The sequence below is a fragment of the Cervus canadensis genome, chromosome 4 (assembly GCF_019320065.1).
Source record: "Cervus canadensis isolate Bull #8, Minnesota chromosome 4, ASM1932006v1, whole genome shotgun sequence".
Taxonomy (NCBI): Eukaryota; Metazoa; Chordata; class Mammalia; order Artiodactyla; family Cervidae; genus Cervus; species Cervus canadensis.
Window position 1 is genome coordinate 56,951,432 of NC_057389.1, and position 19,994 is coordinate 56,971,425.

The window sequence follows — 19,994 nt, forward strand, 5'->3', positions numbered from 1 at the left end:
AGGTGTTCTGTGTCACACACACACAGACACACACACCCTCTCTCCTCCTCCCACAGTTTAGTATGAATCTTTGCTTCTTATTTTCTTGTTTTGTCTTCTTTGTTGAAGTTTTTATTTGAGGGCTGGTGGAGCCAAAGAGTCAAACATCTGCCTTTGCCCCCACCACTTGGTGTTGTGGTTTTGGTGTATGTGTAGTTTTGAATTCTTCTATGCTGGTTGTATTTATATTAAACCCCTGGTTGGTGTATACCTGTGTCCGTGCTATCTTGCCCCAACTGTGGGCTTTGTTTTACACTGGCAGAGTGAGCAGCTGCCACAAAACCAGTACTTCCTCACACAATGTGCTGATCCTGAGCATCTTCTCATGCTGCACAACAGGATATTTTCAGTTCCCAGCCTCTCTAGTGATCCAACCCAGAAAACAAGACTTTTGTCCACTGAGAACCCATCCTGAGTTTCAGCTCATCCCTTCAGTCACTGTCATCCTCACTCTCCTCCTCCTCCAGAGTTGTGGCATCCTCTCCCTCTTCCCTCAGTCCTGCAAAGAAGTCATCAGTGCTCCAGGCCTTGCTGCTCAGTGCCTGCAGTGGTCCTCCCTTTTTCTTGCGTCGGCGGTAGTCATCCACCACCACAGCCCGCAGCTGGGCCATGTCCCAAAACTTGAGTCGCTGGTCATGGCCACTGCTGGCCAGGAAACAGCCACAGTGGGAGAGAGCTAGCTTCTCTATAGGCTCCTCAGCATGCTGGCCCACACTGCCCACCACTCGGTTCGGCAGGATGTTGACAGCCCTGGGCAGAAAGAAAAGTGTTGGGTTTGGGTTGGTTAGGTCTGCCCTTCCTATGACTTGAGGGCCATCTGGTTTCTCTCACCTGATGACTCCATCAGTAGAGCCAGTACACAGCAGACTCTCTGTCACTGGAACCATGCAGTCGATGGACTCAGCTCTCAAGGCAAAGCGGTCACTTGTGGCCCCAAAGCCATCCCAGTTGAAAAGGTAGATGGTACCTTCACTGGAGCCACACACCACCTTCTTCCCATACTGCAGGGAAACAGGGCAAAACATGTTTGTGGAGCCACATCAGATCAAGTCCCTATCACACACTCATCTCACCCAACCCAATTGTACTTTCATAAGTGTGACAGAGGTGAGGTCTCCAGATTGGGCCTCAGAGAGCAACTCAAACCGGCGTCGCTTGATGTTGAAGACACCGAGGCAGCCATCTCCACTGTAGAGAGAGCAAAGCAGCAGGCTTGGCTGGAGGTACTCATTGAGGGAGACATGTAATATAGGAAAAGGAGTGGGACACAGCTTTGAAGCTGTACCTGGCTGTCAGCAGCAGCTTCTTGGCGGGATCCAGAGCCATGTCAGCAATGTATTCCTCATGCTGCCGCATATCCATTAAGGGGCCCTCCTTCCTTTGGTCCCAGAGGCGGATGCCACCTGTATCATCCCCAGTGGCCAGAACATTCTCGTCCACCAGCAGCAGACTGTTGATGGGGGCACTAGAGACATAGATACAGAACTTCCTGGAGCACCTTGGTCCCAGTAGGGATGTACCGGTCAATCCTCATCTTTTATCTCAACACACCGTCGGCTTCCCCTTACCCGTGAGCCTTGGAAATGCGTCTTTCCAGTCGGCCCAGCTCCACATCTAGAAAATGGATGGCTTTGTCCTTGGAGACAGTAACAAGTTCTGGGGAGGAAACACCCAGGTCATGGTACTGTTCATTGATCCCTTCCCACCACCACATTGCTGGCAGCCTTCCCTAACACTCACTCTGCCCATCTTCAGAGAAGACAACGGCTCGGCAGGACTTGAGGTGGTGACCTGAGGACCACAGCTCCTTGGTTTCTCCCTCTTGGCAGGAGTAGGAAAAGCTGGGGAGAATTGAAGAACAATGAATGACCCCAGACCTCACCTGGCAGTGTAGGACCAACTAGCCAACTTTCCATCTACCTAGGAGTTACTGATTGTACACCTCCAAGCCCAAGGAGCTTACCATCCCATTTTCCCATTTTCAGTGACTTTCAAATGTTACATCTTTTTTTCACTCAATGTATGTTTTGGGACCTCATCCCACCCCCATCCCTCTTCATCTTTGGAAACCCTAGCCTGGGGAAAGATTAAGTCTGAATCACTCTGGAAGTCCAAAACTAACACCAGAAGAACAGGCCAGAAGTTGAAAATGTAAAGATTAATAAAGACAGGGATGTTACACTCCAGGTCTATGGGAGCTAAGTGTGAAAGTGTTAGTCACTCAGTCGTCTACAACTCCGCAATCCCATGGACTGTAGCCCACCAGGTTCCTCTGTCCATGGAATTCTCAGGCAAGAATACTGGAGTGGGTACCCATTCCCTTTTCCAGGATCTTTCTCACCCAGGGATCAAACCCAAGTCTTCTGCACTGCAGGCATATTCTTCACCATCTGAGCCACCATGGAAGCCCAGGGGAGCTAAGGGAAGCCACAATTAATTATAGCACATTATGACAACATGCTGAAATAGTGGTAGGATGAAAAGGGAGAGAGAACAGAGAGATACCAGCCTGTAAGCTCAGCTTTAAGGCAAGTACCTGTCCAGAGATTATCCACAGTGCCTGCCTCAGCAGATCTTCAAAAAGGGTTCAATAAATGCTCTGTCCCAGTGTCTAACATGAAAAAGCTGCTTAATAAATATTCACAGACTGAATGAATACCTTGGAAGGGAAGAGAGTCCTGGAAAGCTAACCACATTGATGACACCTGAGTTGGATCATGAAGAGTAAGTAGTTCACCTGGCAGAGAACAAGGGGCAGATACTGGAGACAGATGCTAATATTCTTCCCACGGCAGAAAAAAGGGATGAGGAGAGTTCAAGTGGCAAGAGAGGTATGGCTAAATCTTGAAAGATGAGCTGAACTGGGCTTAAGACAATCATGCAGGCCAAACAGAAGTCTGAATTGAATTCTTTGGGCAAAAGGAACCTCTCTGGAATGGTCATGAGTTAACTTCAAGGCCTCCAGAAGGCAGTGGCTGAGGGCAGGAAGAGGAGACAAACAGAAGCCATGAGGGGTATGAAGAAAGGTGACTCCCAAGTACCTGACACTGTAAACGTGGACAGAAATAATAAACGTCTCTACAAAATAAGTATTATTGTTCTCATTTTGCTTTTTTCTGGCTGCGCCACTCAGCTTGCGAGATCTTAGTTCCCCAATCAAGGATCGAAACTGGGACCCTGGCAATGAAAGCACCAAGTCCTAACCACTGAACCACAAGGGAATCACCCATTGTTCCCATTTCCAAAGATTAAAAAAAAAAAAAACATTTAACTTGCCCAAGGACACTGTAGCTAATGAAGGGTTTGGGATTTAAATCCATTAAGTAAATCTGATAGAACAACTCTCCTGGTTAGGGCCTTCCATGGCTTTTCACTGCTTCCAGCTTTTATTCTTTTATTTTTTATTCAAAAAGCAAACATGTATTGAGCACTCACCCTGGGCTAGAAGCAGCAGACATAATGAGAACTAAACAGACTACAGATTATACACTCCAGAACACCGTATTTCAAATTCTAGTCATGACCCATTAGTGAGTTGCAGTCAGCATTTTCTGTATGCCCACAATTACAATAGGATAAAATAAACCAGAAAATATCAAAGTGCACCACACAAAACATAAAAGGTATTTTTACTGTGGGGCGAGGTAAAAAGTTAAAATTTTTTTTTTTTTTAGTGGAGGAGACAACATTCAAATTATTAACACAGATTACACATCATTATGCATTTTAGAAGGAAAAGGTAGATCTGGTGCCAAGGCAGATTCTAACAGGTAATCTAATTTAGTCTGCATCACCTTGGAAGAGTGAGGAGATGCTGAGAACTCTGGGACAATAGGTGCAAGAGAGGGAAATTCCAGGCAGAAGGATAACATGTGCAAAGGAGCTGAGCCTTCAAGGTGCATTTTTTAAAAGGTAACAATGAATAAGCACAGAAACAAAAAAAATCTGAACAAGGGCCAGAAGGTCAAGGCCTTTAACCAGATTAAGGAATCTAAATCCTAAAAACAAAGGTAAACTATTGAAGGGTAAACTATTCAAGGAAGTGAAGGGGTCGGATTTGTGTTTTTAAAACATCAGTTAAAGTGGGCAAGGAGGGAAAGCAGGGGGCCCAGTTGGTCCTGTTTCAGAATCAATACATATTTCGGTGGGAATTAAGTGTCTTGAAGACTAACTTGTTCGCCTGCTTGTCCGGGCTCCGTCACGGCATTCCAGCCACTCTTTCAGTTCTTTCAAGAGATTTGTGTGGTAACCTGCTTAAAGCCGAACGTTATTAAACGAACTGGATAAGATTTGAGTCTTGTAAACTTAATCTCCCGGTAACTTTCTTTCCTCATCCCAGCTCCATTCCTGAGGAGCTTCCAGACTGAGCAGCCCTAGGCCCACCACACTCTTCACGCCCCCATCTCTGCCCCGCACTTACACGAACACGTCCCCGTCCACGTCCCCCGCTGCCAAGAGATCGCGGGCCGGATGGAACGCCAGCCCACTAGCCGGAGCCTCCAGGACGATATCTTCCGGAGTGTCCCGGATCCGGGCTGGGGCTTCTGTGGAGTCGGGATCCTCCTCGTCGCTCCCATCCTCCGCGGGCCTCTCCTCACACATGCGGTCCATGCACCAGATGACCTGAGCCGCGAAGGAACCGGGAGCTGAACCCAAGAACCAGCTACACAGCGGTAGGAATGGCCCAGGGAACCGCTTCAGGGTTGAGGGGCTGGACAGGAAGTGGCGTTTAGGCGTTCTCCGTAACCCGGAAGAGGCGGGGCCGGACTCGGCTCGTAGGTGGAAACGAACTGAGGATCTAGGCCGCTTATGCCGGGTACTTCCATGCGTTGCAATGGAGAGTTGCTGGGCTGGCTATACAGCACAACCGTCAACCCCCTGCTTGGCCACTTCACCTGGAGATGGGAACTGCGTTTTCCTGATCCAGGCTGACAGTTTGGTACTGCCTCCAGCAGTCAGCCATAAAGGCTAAGCCGGGAAGAACTTATGCTTTTGAATTGTGCTGAAGAAGACTTGAGAGTGCCTTGGACAGCAAGGATATCAAACCAGTCTATCTTAAAGGAAATCAACACTGAATATTCATTGGAAGAACTGTTGCTGAAGCTCCAATACTTTGGCCATCTGATGCAAAGAGTCGACTCTCAGGAAAAGACCCTGATACTGGGAAAGATTGAAGGCAAAAGAAGAGGGCGGCAGAGAATGAGATGGTTAGGTAACATCACAGATTCAATAGACATGAATTTGAGCAAACTTTAGGAGATAGTGAAGGAAAGGGAAGCCTGGTGTGCAAAAGGTAAGGATGACTGCCTGCCCTCAGGGGAGGAGAGGAGGACGCCAGTCATTCATGGCTTGGTGAAAGACCAAGATGAGCCACAACCAGTTTGATCAGTAAGCGACAAAAGCCCACACCGCAAGAATTTGACTTGCCGGGGTACCTGACAGCAGGCAGCCCACTCACACTTAAGCTGCAGCCGCGGATGGATACTGAACATCCTCGTGGCCAAACCAACAGTGCCCCACCAGTTCCTACTGTTTGGCTGCAGACCCTCAGCAGGACTGGGCTAGCAGTGCTGAGCTGGCAAGGAGTTGCTGAAAAGGAAAAATTGGCACAACAGTTCATATTCTGGTTACCAAAGATTCCACAAAGATGAGAGCACTCTGTATTGTGGGACACATGAGGAGGAGCCTGGGCTCCTGTCTGAAGAGAACGTTCTCACATTGTAGTATAAGGTAGTATAAGCCTTGTAAGACATCTTACATGCTGATACCCAGCTCCCTTAAGAAGAGGTGAAAGAAGTGAGGTTAGAGACCTCAGCGAGGCTCCAAGTCCCTGTATGGACTTGTGAGTCCTTGTTCCTCACTATGCAGCCACCTGGTTACTTCCACAAGGCTTGGTGGTACTTGCAGAAACTTATTTTAAACTGGTAGTCAACCCCCAGGTCTGGATTTTATGTGACCCTCTAGGTATCTTCATTTGAGCCAGGTTGGTTTCTGTGACCTTTTCCCTAATTGTGACTGCTGACAACCACCATGAAATCAGGGTATCATTTACTGTCTGAAATTAACCCTTCTAGGTGTTATTTCAGACAGAGCCCAATTTCAGCCTCCTAGATGCCATGCACAAAGCTGGCTTCTTCAAAAAGCCCTTACTAGGGGGTATAGCTCAGTGGTAGAGCATTTGACTGCAAAAAGCCCTTACTCTCTCAAGGTGAAAGTAACCAAAGGCAATGGCTAAGGTAACCATCTAGCTTTTCTTGGATCCTGTAAGCCTTCAGGTTGTACCTCTGGGCAGGCAGTGGCAGCTATGGACCAGCCAGAAATAAATTGTGACCTTTGTTGACAAGTACCAAAGTGCTGGCAGTAAGCTGAGAAGAAAGGGATGGTGAAGGAGTGAGCTGAAAGCCAGAGAGCCCACACTTAGGCCCTGACAAACTGTTCAGTGTGTTGAAGGGCACCAAACCCCTCTTATCTAGGATAGGGATTCCTCAAGTGAGGGATTCCTCACTTCCCTTCCAACCCAGTAAGCAGTGATTTCTGCTTGGAATTACTGAAGATCCCAGGAGGGAATAAATCTGTGAAAAGTTTTTTTTGTTCCCAGAAGTGTTTCTCATCAGGTGCCTTCACCTAGAGCCCAGTCGTGCACAACCTTGGGATCAGACTGGCAGCCCATTGGGCTAACCTGAAGTCCCAGAGAACCTCTACCCTAAGACTAGGTCCCCAGATGAGTCTGATATTTAAGACCAATCATCCTTGTTTTTCTGTGCTATCAGTAAGGGTCATTCGTCCCTTCTCCACTGGGTATCCTGGCTACTATATATATTGCTTCAGTTCAGTTCAGTTCAGTCACTCAGTTGTGTCTGACTCTTTGCGACCCCATGAATCACAGCACGCCAGGCCCCCCTGTCCATCACCAATTCCCGGAGTTTATTCAAACTCATGTCCATCGAGTCAGTGATGCCATCCAACCATCTCATCCTCTGTCATCCCCTCTCCTCCTGCCCCCAATCCCTTCTAGCATCAGGGTCTTTTCCAATGAGTCAACTCTTCGCATGTTGTGGCCAAAGTATTAGAGTTTCAGCTTCAGTCCTTCCAATGAACACCCAGGACTGAGCTCCTTTACGATGGACTGGCTGGATCTCCTTGCAGTCCAAGGGACTCTCAAGAGTCTTCTCCAACACCACAGTTCAAAAGCATCAATTCTTCGGCGCTCAGCTTTCTTCACAGTCCAACTCTCACATCCATACATGACCACTGGAAAAACCACAGCCTTGACTAGACAGACCTTTGTTGGCAAAGTAATGTCTCTGCTTTTTAATATGCTGTCTAGGTTGGTCATAACTTTCCTTCCAAGGAGTAAGCGTCTTTTAATTTCATGGCTGCAATCACCATCTGCAGTGATTTTGGAGCCCCCAAAAATAAAGTCTGACACTTTCCACTGTTTCCCCATCTATCTGCCATGAAGTGATGGGACCAGATGCCATGATCTTAGTTTTCTTTTTCACTCTCCTCTTTCACTTTCATCAAGAGATTTTTTAGATCCTCTTCACTTTCTGCCATAAGAGTGGTGTCATCTGCATATCTGAGGTTATTGATATTTCTCCTGGCAATCTTGATTCCAGCTTGTGCTTCTTCCAGCCCAGAAATCTATTAACAGAAGCACAGCTCAGTAAAGGACTGAGCTGACTTTTTCCATGTGATTTTTATACAATCAGTGGGATTAGTCGACTTCTTGGTGTACCTGGGCCCTCAATATACATAAGATAAGACAGCAGGTTAACCAACTTTAATGGGATCAAAACATTATACAATAAAATTTATATACATTCACACACACACAAAAATCTTTCAACTTTTTTTTGGAATTGTATAAAGCAAGCAGTGGGGAGTAAATCCTTATGGAGATTATTCTTGGAGTTGGAACCAGAGATTTTAGTATTTTGGTCTTTTCACTTCAACTCTGCAATAGAAGGAGAAATGAACGTAAGATCAATATACTAAGCAATTCTCACCAGTCCCACAGAGGAAGAATGTTGCTGCTCACCCATCGGCTTCCATCTTCTTCCTCTTCTCAATGATCTGCAAGAAGAACAGTTATAGTTGACAAACTGCCAGTCTAAGCTCACCTGAAATCCAAGGCTGACCTCTCTCCTACTTCCATGGCTCTCCAACCCCTTGCCTGGTTCCTGAATCTGTGGGCCAGTATGTCTTCCCAGCTAAGGCTCTCCCACCCAGAATCAGTCCCACTTACCGCACTAATCTTTTTCCACTGGCGATCAAGCTCTGCTTTGTCATTGGTTTCCTTGAAGCGCCTGGTTTTCCGCCCTTCAGACATCTTGATGCCATACTGGAATGCAGCTCTGAAGGGAAAAAAAGGGGAATTGAGTGAAGAAAGCATCAGAGGTTGCAGAGCAGTAGCAAGATATTCCCAGAGGACCTATGAGCAGAGATCTGATTTCATAATGTTTCAGCCACACTACACCCTCTAACCACCCCCATCCCTCTCTTCACTCTTGGCTGTATTTAGTACCAAGACTCACTTGGGCAAAGCCTCCTTGTTGTTCATATACTCGCTATATTCCTCCTGGGTGTCAAAGTCCCAGCGGCCTAAAGGACCTTTCTTGTTACCCTGTTTCAGGACAGAATGGGGGGGCAGGGAAGGAAGAGTTGTCAGTGGAAATGAAATTTTAGCCCTTGATTAAAGCCAGGCTCTCCCATAATCCCAGGTTTTATCATCAATAAATCCTACCTTAATAAACAATAATAAGTGCTTACTATGTACTTACTATGGGTTAGGAAGATCCTCTGCAGAAGGGAAAGGTTACCTACTCTAGTATTCTGGCCTGGAGAATTCCATGGACTGTATAGTCCATGGGGCCGCAAAGAGTTGCACAAGTGAGGGACTTTCACTTCACTCACTCCTATGGGCCAGGCAATATTCTGCACACTTAACATGTACTTTATTTAATTCTCTCAGAAACTCTTCTGAGAGAACTTAAGAGTTCTCTCCATTTTCCTAATGAGGAAACTGAAGAATATGCAGTAACATAATTTGACATGGTCACAACACTAATACTTGGCAGAGCCAGGGTTAAGCAAGGCTCCAAAACAGAATTAAACCATGCTATTAAGCATAAAAGTACAGAGAGAACAAGGAAAAAGTTACATGACACTTCTTCACCTTTATGGGTGTTTGGTGCTTTTGTTTGTTTAAAAGTTAGAGGAAAATATCAATCCTGGCTATAATAAAACTCAAGTTATTTCCCTTCTTCTCCTGACAGTTATTTTCTAAAAACTGAAATTCTTTCTGCCCTTTTCTACGTGTGCACTAAAGACCTGCTTACTGCCTAAGATGGAAGTCAAAGCCTGGCACTTTATAGGAAATAAAAAGAAACATATTTTTGGCCCTATCTCATTTGACACTTTAAAACAGTTAAGCTGCCCAAGACCCCACAATGCCACTGCTCCTACTCCTCTAGCTGACTGGAAGATGAGCCTCAGGAAATGACAGCTGTTTTGGAGGAGGAAACAGGATATATGCTAAACAGTAACTGTTCCCACCCATTCTTCCAGCTCCACACCTGGTCCATTTTGCTATAATCCACCTCCTCATCACTGTCCACAGCCATGTCATCCATCCTAAAAAAAAAGCAACAGTTTAAGAGATGGTGGAATTCTAGACACCTATGCTTCATTCAGAAACCTACCTACTAAGAGACTATATGCCTAGGAATAGCCATCCCTCCTAGGCCTCCCACACAGAGCCTAATAGAATACTTTGTCCAGTAAGAAGTACCTCTGGGTTCCAGCAAGTCAAATTTCCACCTCACTTCTACTACCCCTAACCTTGTTCTCCAGTCATCCCAGTCCACCTTCTTCAACAGAGTCTCGGGACTGCCCTGGTAGTCCAGTGCTTAGGAATCCACCCACTAAAGCAGGGGAACAGGTTCAATCCCTGATCTAGAAAGATTCCACATGCTGGGGGGCAACTAAGTCTGTGTGTCCCAACTATTGAGCCTGACCTCTGCAACAAGAAAAGCCACTGCAACTAGAGAGTAGCCTCCGCTCGTCGCAACTAGAAAAGACCCGCACACAGCAATAAAGACCCACCATAGCCAAAAATAAAATTAATCAAAAATAAATAAAAAGCTATGTGACGATTATTATTAAAAGAAAAAGTCTCACGTACGTGGCTGGATAGCACTCAGCATAGCTATTGGACATGCCAAAGAAATCTCCCAGCTGCTTCTTGTCCTCTGGCTTCTTCAGCATATGCTACATTAAAGAATATAATTCTACCAACAGCAGAAAAACTTCAAGCAGGAAGGGCCAAGGGCTAGAAGCCCCAACATGAAAACTCTTTAAAAAAGGGCTAGAATGTGAATGGGTCTTTTGAAAAAGTGGAAAATCATAACTTCATCCTTTTCAAAATCCAGCACAAAAAGATAAGAGCAAGACATGTGAGGGTGGGGGATAAGGGATGGTGGTTATGGGGAAGCAGGTGGAGTTGGAATGAAAAGAGAACAGTTTGCTAGAACCCGTGAACACACTGAAATAAAGGATATGATTCAGTGCCTTCCCAGCCAGCAGATCCAGCAAACTTTTCATTGATGGACTTGATCAACTCCTTGGCAGATCCGGGTCCTGCGCAAGAGAGAACTCTGTTCAGACTCTGAAATAAGGAATTTACAACCTCTTCCCTACAACACCCTTCCCACCTGTGCTTTTTGTAAGAACATTTTTTTAAGCAACAGAATTCTTTTTTAACTAATGAAGTTTTAATCACATTTCAACTCAAAATGAGCTACTCTTCTTGAGATGCAGTTGTGTGCCCAGCATATCCTTCGCTCAACCCGCCTCACATCCTCAGAACCCCACAGCTGGGAGAATTACATGAAACAAAGCAAATATGGCCTACCATTGTGCAGGAAGAGTGAATTCCACACTTATCTTCTATCTACCCCATAAAGCAAGACATGGATCTTTCGAGAACCCAGAATCAGAAGTTCCCCAGTCCTGCCCTTGGCAGCTCTGAACTGAGTCAGACTCTCAGTCCAGAACAAAGCAGCACTGCCAAAGCCAATGCAAGATGCCACAGGTACAACTCACCTTTGTCAACATCCATGGGCTGGAAAGAAAACAGAAACTGAAGTGAGTGTCACCAAAAAGGATGCCCACTCATCTTTCCCTCAAGTTTGAAACAATTTGCTACCCCACCCCTTGCCCACATTTCCAGGACAGATTACTTGACCCAGTTGCTGCTATGGAGCCATGAGGCACCTATATAACTCATGGGGGTTCTACACCTGGTTGGGCAGCCGCAAAGACGGGCAGCCCCTCCATCTGGTGCCCGGGACTCCCACTCACCTCATCGTCCACTTTTGGCTTCTCAAAGTAGCTGTGCCTCTTCTTCTCTTCTTCTCGTTCTCGGTCCCGCTCCCGCTCTCGGTCTCGTTCTCGCTCCCGCTCTCTGTCACGGTCTCTCTCTCTCTCCCGATCACGCTCCCGTTCCCGGTATCTCTCCCGCTCCTTGTCTCGAGGAGTCTTGGTTGTGGAGGGCACATAATCCCCAATATCTTCAAATATACTAGGAAAACAAATCCCAAGCGGACAAAGTCACACATATTTCCATCTCCCCCAACCATTTCTCCAGATTCTCACACCAAGGCTTCCCCCAAATGCCAAAGACAGGAAACCCAGAAGACCTTCTTCCCTCAGACTAGGAGTCAGGGGCTAGGACACATACTTCATGTCAGCTTCCGGGGGTTTCTTCTCTTCCATTTTCCCTGTAACATAAAGAGAGTAAGGAAAACACTCCTGAGTTAATTTCCACCCAGCCTCACCGTGCTCCCCAGCTCTCAATACCCTTTTATACATCTTCTTTTTAAAAGATGGGACAACAAAAGCTATCCCTACTTCCCCTCCCCATGCCTCAAAACTGACCACTGCTTCCTGGATGGGTCAAGCAGACAGAAACCAGATGTAACTATCCCCTTCCTAATGCTTCATCGCTCCCATTTTTCTCTGGTCCCCAGGAGCCTCCCGAAGTTCTGGAAACAGAAGGATCCAGGAGACCTTGGTTCCATCCTCAAATGCCCCTCAAAGGGTAAGGTTCCTCTCCCTATCCCTCCAGGTTACCTTTATCTTTCTTTTTGAGCTTCTTGTTGCGGGTACCCTGCCTCAGATAGGAAAGGATCTGGGTGAGCTTACTGATGACAATGTCATTTGTAGTCAGTGTGGTCTGGGCCTGAAAAATCCAAGAAGAATGTTATCCCACTGAGCAGGACTCTCTTCATTTATTCATTCATTTACTTTAACAAACTGAAGGATGGGTGAAAATTAACTAGGTGAAGACAGGTAGAGTAAGCATTGTAAGAGGACATTCCAGACAGATGAAACAGCATACAAAGGCCTGGGTCAAAAGTGAATCTAGTACATTCAAGAAAGCCAGGATGATTGGAGAACAAACAGGGAAGCGTGGTAAAAACAGGTTGCAGAGGCTAGGGCCTTTGGCCATGATAAAGATTTTGCTTTTTATTCTAACAGTAAGCAATCATCAAAAGCTTCTAAACCATGATGAAACAAAATTCATGTTGTGGAATGATCACTCTAGCCATGTATAAAAATAGTGGAAAAGAGGATGGAAAGACAAGGGGAATGGTAGTGGCCATATAGTACAGGGTTTCTATTTGAGGGTGATGAAAATGCTTCTTTTTTTTATGAAAATGTTTTACAATTGACTTTGATGCCAGTTATACATTCACAGTATATTCTATGAACATACTAAAAGCCACTGAATTGTAAAATTTAAAGGGGTGAATTGCACGGTATGCAAATTACATCTCAATAATAATAAAAGTAAATACAATACTGAAAGGGAAACAGTGGAAGTGTGGAAACTAATTAGGAGCCTCTTTTAATAGTTTCAGCAAGAGATGATGGCTAAGACTGGAATGTTACTGCGTTACTGGCAGAAACAGAAAAGTCAATGGATTCAACTGAGATTTGGGAGGTTAAAATGTGGACAGGACTTGGTTAAATGTGGTAGATGAGGCTCAGGGCAACATCAAGGCTGATTACCAGGTTTAAGGCTCGTGTGGCAGGCTCCTGGGACTTGGGTCACTCACCTCCATGGTGGGGCAATCAGCTTTGCTGCGGATAAGAGTAGTGGGGATGTCTGTGTCGGCGTACTCATCATCCAGGTCTACCACATAGGCCATGCGGCCTGGAAGAAACAGCTCATTCCGCTCATATGCTTTGCTCTTGAAGAGCATGCGGTAAACATTTCGGCCTACAAAAAGAGAAACAGCAGCAAGTAGCCAGTAAGAACCTTCTACAACAACAGCTGCAGTTTACTTTTAGCTGATAAGTATACCAACGCTGAGAGTTAGGTGATTTACTACCACTTAATCTGACTGCTACACTCCTAGAGCTACTAAGAGACAGAACAAAGAATGGGACCCTGGCCATTTAATTCCAAAGTCTGAGCTCTTATCCACCCTTCTTACATTGCCTTCTAAATACTGTGAGCCTAGCATTGTATTAGGCCCTGTGAGGAAGAAGGATGAAGTTTAAGGTAATACTGATGAAGATTTGAAGATGGGGAAAAATAGCACTACAACATGCCCAATGTGATAGGCATGTTATACATTATCATTTCTCTTTGTCCCAATAATCCCAAGAGGTGAATATTAACCCCCTTTTGCAAGTGGACAAGCAGGAGCTGAGAAATTGTGTTGGTTGCACCCCAAATCACATGCCTTGCATGATTTCACCACAGGAGTCAAATGCAGGTTTCCGAATTTGGAGTTTTTAATCACCAACCATGCTACCTCCCTTAATGGATAAGCCCAAATCTGAGAGAGCTTCCAGTCTAACTGAGGGGACATTAGTGCGTGCGAGTGTGCTAAGTCGCTTCAGTTGTATCCGATTCTTTGCGACCCATACTATGGACAGTAGCCTGCCAGGCTCCTCTGTCCATGGGATTTTCCAGGCAAGAATACTGGAGTAGGTTGCCATGCCCTCCTCCAGGGGATCTTCCCAGCCCAGGGATGGAAACTGCATCTCCTGGATCTCCTGCATTGGCAGGCAGTTTCTTTATCACTAGCGCCACCTAGGAAGCCCAGAGACATTAGTAATATATGTGAAGTAACTACCGGGGACATTAGTAATATATATTAAATGAATAACTCCACATCTGAGTTCTATTAAGAGTAGTAGTATGTGGGAGCTACCCGCTTTAGGGACAAAAAAAAGAGATAAAAGTAGGTTGAGGGAGAAGGGAAGCCTATCCTGCCCAGAGCACTAAATTCCCCACAAGTCATCTGGAATGCAGAGGCACTAGGACAGAAATTCTATACTCACCCAAACGTGTTTTAAATTCAATTTTATTTTCAGGATCCTCATCTTTCCTGAAAAGACAGAACATTCTTGCTAAATGTGTTTCTATGTTTGGCCCCACCTTTCTAAACTCTCAAGCTCTCCCTAATGTTTACTTACTTAGTTTCCTTCTGGGGCTTTTCCATCATTTCTTCCTCCTCTTTCTCTTTGCTGGCAATTTCAGCTCGTACCTAACAGGAAAGCACTTAAGGTTTACCCATTTATTCACTTTACATATCTTTACTGAACACCATTATGCCACACTATGCCAGGAACTAAGAATTTAATACTAAAGAAAACAATATAGTCCTTGCTTTAATGGGGCTTATGAAAAGAAATGCAGACAAATTAAACAATTAAACAACAAAGTGTGATAACTGCTATAAATAAAACAGAAGAGCTACACAAGTGTGCAGGTAGTAGGAGGTGAGGAGTGGGGAGACAACCATACCTAGGTGATGAGGGAAGGTTTGCTTCCCCAAGAAGATAAAACTGAGGCTGAGACTTGAAGGACAAATAGCAACTAGTCCTACAGAAGGGTCACCGTTAGACCTTTTAGATGGTTTGAATTAAGAGCAGTCTCCCTCGTCACCCTTTAGGCCCTTACAAGAGCATTCAGCATGGCTGTATTACTCTCCACCTACCAACCAAGGCTCACCTTTTGAAGCAGAGCAAAATCCAAGCCTTTCACCAAATGGGTATGTTCCATGTCACCACCCAAGAATTTAGACTCCTGGATCAACTGTCTTCTTTTCTCTGCAGCTGATTTGTCCCTGGAGAATCAAACAGACCACGTAAGAACCATCATTTGAATAAATAAATTGAAAAATGAAGCCTAGAAAAAAAAATAACCATCCTTTGTGGGCGGGAAGTGCCTCTTGAAATGGCTTGGTATGGGGAAAAGACTTTCCAGAGCAAGGAAAATGAGAAGAATTCATACTGCCGCTGTATGACTCTGCAATGCTGAGAATCATGCCCTGGCCCGCTCAGTACTCACGCCTCAGCAGTGGGGCCCACAGCCCTGTAGTTAGCTGTGGTGCTAATCAGTTCCGTTTCCTCATAATCTTTGTTCACGCCATCCCGCCGTTCCTTGGCACGGTCCCGGTACTTCTCTGCTAGTTCTCTCTCTCTTTCAATTTCTTGTTGGCGAAGCTTGGCATAATAACTGTGACCAGGGAAAGGCAAATGTGTGAGGCTCAACCTGTTCCTGCCTGTTTCTTTATACCTTCATCCAACTCTCTATGCTGAAAGCTCATATATGTCCTGACAGAACTGCTGGTCACCTCTTTTTTTGTTTTTAGTATTTATTTGTCTGCACCAGGTCTTAGTTGCGACACAAGGGATCTTCAATCTTCACTTGGGCATGTGGGATCTAGTTCCCTGACCAGGGATTGAACCCAGGTGCCCTGCATTGGAAGCACGAAGTCTTAGCCACTGGACCACCAGGGAAGTCCCTGGCCACCTCCTGACAGTCCTCAAAATCAGAACTACAGCATCTTCCAGCTCACAGATATGCTGTTCTAAAGTCACCTCAGTATATTCCATCTGTTGCTTCAGAATCCTTCACTATCACCCAGTACTATATCACTGAGTCTCTACAGGTATGAGACTTTTCCATATGGCAACCAGAAAGTCACCTGAATGTTTATCACCTTCCAAATTTCACCTGAAAATAAGCCATTTCTTACCAGTCCTCCTCAAGAAGAAAGGAAAAAGTAAAGTTCGAGATCCAGGAAGCTTGGTGTCATATAAATAATGGCAATGACAATGATGGTGGCAACCAAGATTGACTGGATGGTTACTATATGCCAGGAACTGGTACTAAGTGTTTACATGGACTGTCACAGTTGATCCTCATGACAACCTAATAAAAATTATTATCACTATCTTGATTCTACCCATGAGAATATTGAAGATTAGAGACATTGAGCAAAATGCCCAAGAATATCCAGGCTAGAAACTGGTAAAGGCGAGATTAAAACACCACAAGGTGGCTCCAAAGCCCTAAACTGCCCAATAAACTACATTCTAAATATCATTCCTCTCCACTACGAAAGCAGAGAACCTCAAGGCAAGAAAGGAAAACCTCAATCTCTTGGCTCCTAACTAGCCCCTATTCCTTACCCCCAAACACCATCCACCAAAAAACCCAATACTCCTCCACCTTCCTTTACCTTTTCTTTTTTCTCCTTCGTGCAGCTGGATCTTCATCCTCATTGTACTCCCTTGGCATTCTAGCAAAAAAAGAAATTCACGGATAGCAAAATATTGCCACAGCCCCAGAAATCCCAAGAAGTGGCCTTAAGGATTAAAGAAAAGCCTAGAATACTGACCAAAGCAAAAACTGTCCAGTTTTAATCAGGCAGAGATCCATGTCAATATTTGTAGGTGAGTCATTCTCAAATTTTAGAAAGTATCACAACCATGTGAAAGATTACTAAAATTATATATACCCAAATATCTGCCCTAGAATCTGAGTCTGTGGGGCTGGAATGGATCCAGAAACCTACTTATTTAAGCACCAGCAGCAACTCTAGTTGGTCCAACAAATGGTCCGTGGAACATACTCTGAGAAAAACTGAGATCCCTAGAGCATCCCAGTCTTTCCTGGAGCTTCAATTTCAACAGGGAGAGAATCACAACCATGGACTTCAAAAAAAAAAAAGGCTTTCAAGTTCATAAGACATCTAGTTCAATAAATTTTCCATAGGAAATAGTCAGAACACAGATTGGATTACCCCAGAACTTACTCATGGTGACGTGACTTAGAGGGTGGTGCAGAGGTAGGTGCAGCCCTTGGGGTCATGAGAAGTTTCCTGAAGTCTTCATTAGTGAGTTTTGATCTAAAGGGCAAAAATTTTTAAAAATTAGTACCCGAAGAGAATTGGAAAAGGAATATGTAAAAAATATGGTTTCACTTTACTAGAAATCAGGGAAATACAAGCTAAAACAAAGACATGCCCTTTTTAATGCATCAGTGCTAATGATTAAAAAGTTTGATAAATCAAGAATGAGTGAGAATTTGGGAAGTGGATATTCTCTTATCGCTAACAGGAATATAAATCAGCACAGATAACTAGGAGGACAATTTGGCAGGATCTTTCTTAAAATCTAAATGTGTAATATCCTATGATGCAGCAACTCCATTCATGTCTATTTAACCTGGTCAATTACTGGCATTATATGCATAAGGCCTGTAAAAGAGATCGAAGAGTTTTGAAAATAATAAAAACTTGGGAACAACCTAAACTCTCACTGGAGACTATTAATAAATAAACTGTGACAGTATTTCCCAAGTGTGGAGAACATACCACTGATGGTATAAAATGTAATTTTAACTGGTACAATGACCAAACTCAAGTAAGTTTCCTTTGAACTCTCTTCAGAGTAGGCCTCTTCCTTGGCCTGCTGAGCCCACTATAGCAAAGAATCCTGCTAGGTCTCCCCAAAAATGACTCTTCAATACTATGAAAATAGGAATTAAGACTATTGCAAAAGGGGGTAGGGATGAAAATTCAACTCTGAATACAACAGAGACAAAAGGGAATTTATGGAAAATTACTCAGACATCAAAGGTAGGGTGGAAGAGGAATTTGATTAGATATCGAGAGGCGTGACTGGATCTCACTGATTGATTGATTGATGGTATTTTCCATACCCTAACAGAATTCTTTGCTACAACTGGGTTCGGGAGACCTGGTAAAAAACATAAGCCCTGCAGAAGCCTGACTAGAGTTAGGTCAAGAAGGGAGTCCTTCAGCAGAGGTGTGCATTCCTACTTCGGGGCTGACTACATTTCCACTTGGGGTCACTAGGACACAGCTATCCCATACTATAGAGTTCTGAGGGTGGGATTTTAGGGTCTGAGCCCTGGCCCTGATCCACCAGCATTTTTGAAACCTATGTGGGGGATGTGCAGCCATCACAGTTGGTGGCACCAGTATGGAATCACTTCTGTGTGTACTGTGTGGCAGAGTCCAGCTCCAGCCATCTGGACACTTACTACATGAACCTCACATGCCTCTCCCTGCCAGGTAGTCTGAGGACCCATGCTCTCGTTGGAGGGCCATTGATGAGAAAAGGCATGAGCTAAGAGAAAGCCAAAGGACAAGATGTGAGGGAAAATGAAGGCAGGGTATCTTGCCTGGGAGGAAGATGAAGTAGAATATCACAGTAAGGGTGAGGGTTGGTCTCTGTTGCTGCTGAGGCAGAACAAGAATCAAGTAGGACTGGCTATTAGTATACTTGATGCCAACAAGTATGTAGGTAACAAGCAGGGTAGGAAAAACTTTCCCTGTACCCTCTTATATTCTGTACCAGAGATCTACAAATTAAACTGACAAAAGACAAACTTAAAAAAAAAAAGGAGTCCTTGTCACTGCCATGAAAAAAGGTAAAGTGGTTACCTCTAAAATAGGGACTGAAATTGGGTATGTTATCAAAGATAACATTGCCTTCATTCTGATGTTTTAATTTTATACAAAAATTAATTCCTAAATAATGAAAAATTAAACATAAATTTTTAAAAATTAGCACTCACCCTGCCATTATTTCCCCTCTAACACTTTGATGCAGTTGGCCTGACCCAGTTAAAGTTCACAGAGATAAAGGGGCAAGTGGTATGATTCTCTGACCATTCTTCCTGACAAGACATTGAGAATTCTTTCACCATCACCACCACCACTTCGCTCATTCCCCAGCTCATTTTCACGGTTCTACATCAAAACACTCACTGGTGGAAGGAGTGAGGATCGTCCACATCGTGGCCATCTGGAGCCAAGGGGTTAGAGAACGGCTCGCCTAAGAAAAAGAATTGATATTAATTTAATCAATCTCTTTAGAGTCAGATCCTGTGCAAAATTTGGGGATTCAGTAGTGAACAATACAGATGTCTTTTCCTGTCAACTTGCTCACAATCTGGTGAGGAAAAAAGTCAACAACCGCGACATTGACAATACAATGTAAAAAATGCTGAAGCAGAAAAATACAAGCAGCTACGGGAGAGCAGAGGACGGGACCCCTAAACCAGGCTGGAGGATCAGCCAAGAAATTCTAAACATGGCATCTAAGATACTACGCGAAAGATAAATTGACGTAACTGAAAATTAAGTGACGGAGGTTGGGGGAGGTTCACAGATAAATCTTATCTGTCGTGGGCTGGGGCAAGAACAAGATTCAGGGACAATCTGGAGCTTCCCGGCCTCATTCGGGGCCCAACTGCTTCGCCAGGCTCTAAGCGTCACACTCGGCCCGCCTCCACTCCGCCCCACCCCCCCACATATACGGCTTAAATTCTGAAGGCCAAAATAACACGCCAAATGTCCCGAGTCCCGCGGGGAAAAAAGAAGAGATGACCCGAGCCTTACTATCTCGCTCCGGCATTTCGTCCGCGGTGTTTCAACCCCAACAACGACCGAGGATCCGGTAACAACACAGACGCTACACGAACTTCCCCACAATGCACCTCAGGAGACCACCCACAATTCCTTTCGGGCCCCAGGTTTTCCGTCTCGGCAGCGGGCGGAGAAATCAGAGCAGGAGTTGATTGGCAATGCTTTTATTGCATTGGCTAAACGTAG

General features: G+C 44.9%; 2 protein-coding genes across 2 annotated transcripts; both read right to left on the reverse strand.

Annotated features, from left to right (window-relative positions):
• Positions 1-80: 80 nt before the first annotated feature.
• Positions 81-5,388, reverse strand: WDR55 (WD repeat domain 55). Its single transcript, XM_043465289.1, has 7 exons — positions 4,460-5,388; positions 1,780-1,880; positions 1,608-1,695; positions 1,325-1,504; positions 1,128-1,227; positions 871-1,040; positions 81-789 (listed from the first exon to the last, which is right to left on the reverse strand). The coding sequence occupies exons 1-7, from the start codon at positions 4,648-4,650 to the stop codon at positions 471-473; spliced, it is 1,149 nt and encodes a 382-aa protein (XP_043321224.1). The 5' UTR covers positions 4,651-5,388; the 3' UTR covers positions 81-470.
• Positions 5,389-7,807: 2,419 nt separating this feature from the next.
• Positions 7,808-19,932, reverse strand: IK (IK cytokine). The gene is made up of 20 exons (XM_043465291.1): positions 19,782-19,932; positions 19,149-19,215; positions 17,166-17,258; positions 16,590-16,649; positions 15,413-15,580; positions 15,074-15,188; positions 14,536-14,606; positions 14,401-14,447; positions 13,164-13,327; positions 12,175-12,283; positions 11,783-11,822; positions 11,404-11,623; positions 11,146-11,164; positions 10,602-10,680; positions 10,226-10,306; positions 9,618-9,675; positions 8,577-8,665; positions 8,288-8,396; positions 8,081-8,115; positions 7,808-7,996 (listed from the first exon to the last, which is right to left on the reverse strand). The coding sequence occupies exons 1-20, from the start codon at positions 19,795-19,797 to the stop codon at positions 7,969-7,971; spliced, it is 1,668 nt and encodes a 555-aa protein (XP_043321226.1). The 5' UTR covers positions 19,798-19,932; the 3' UTR covers positions 7,808-7,968.
• Between the last annotated feature and the right edge of the window lie 62 nt (positions 19,933-19,994).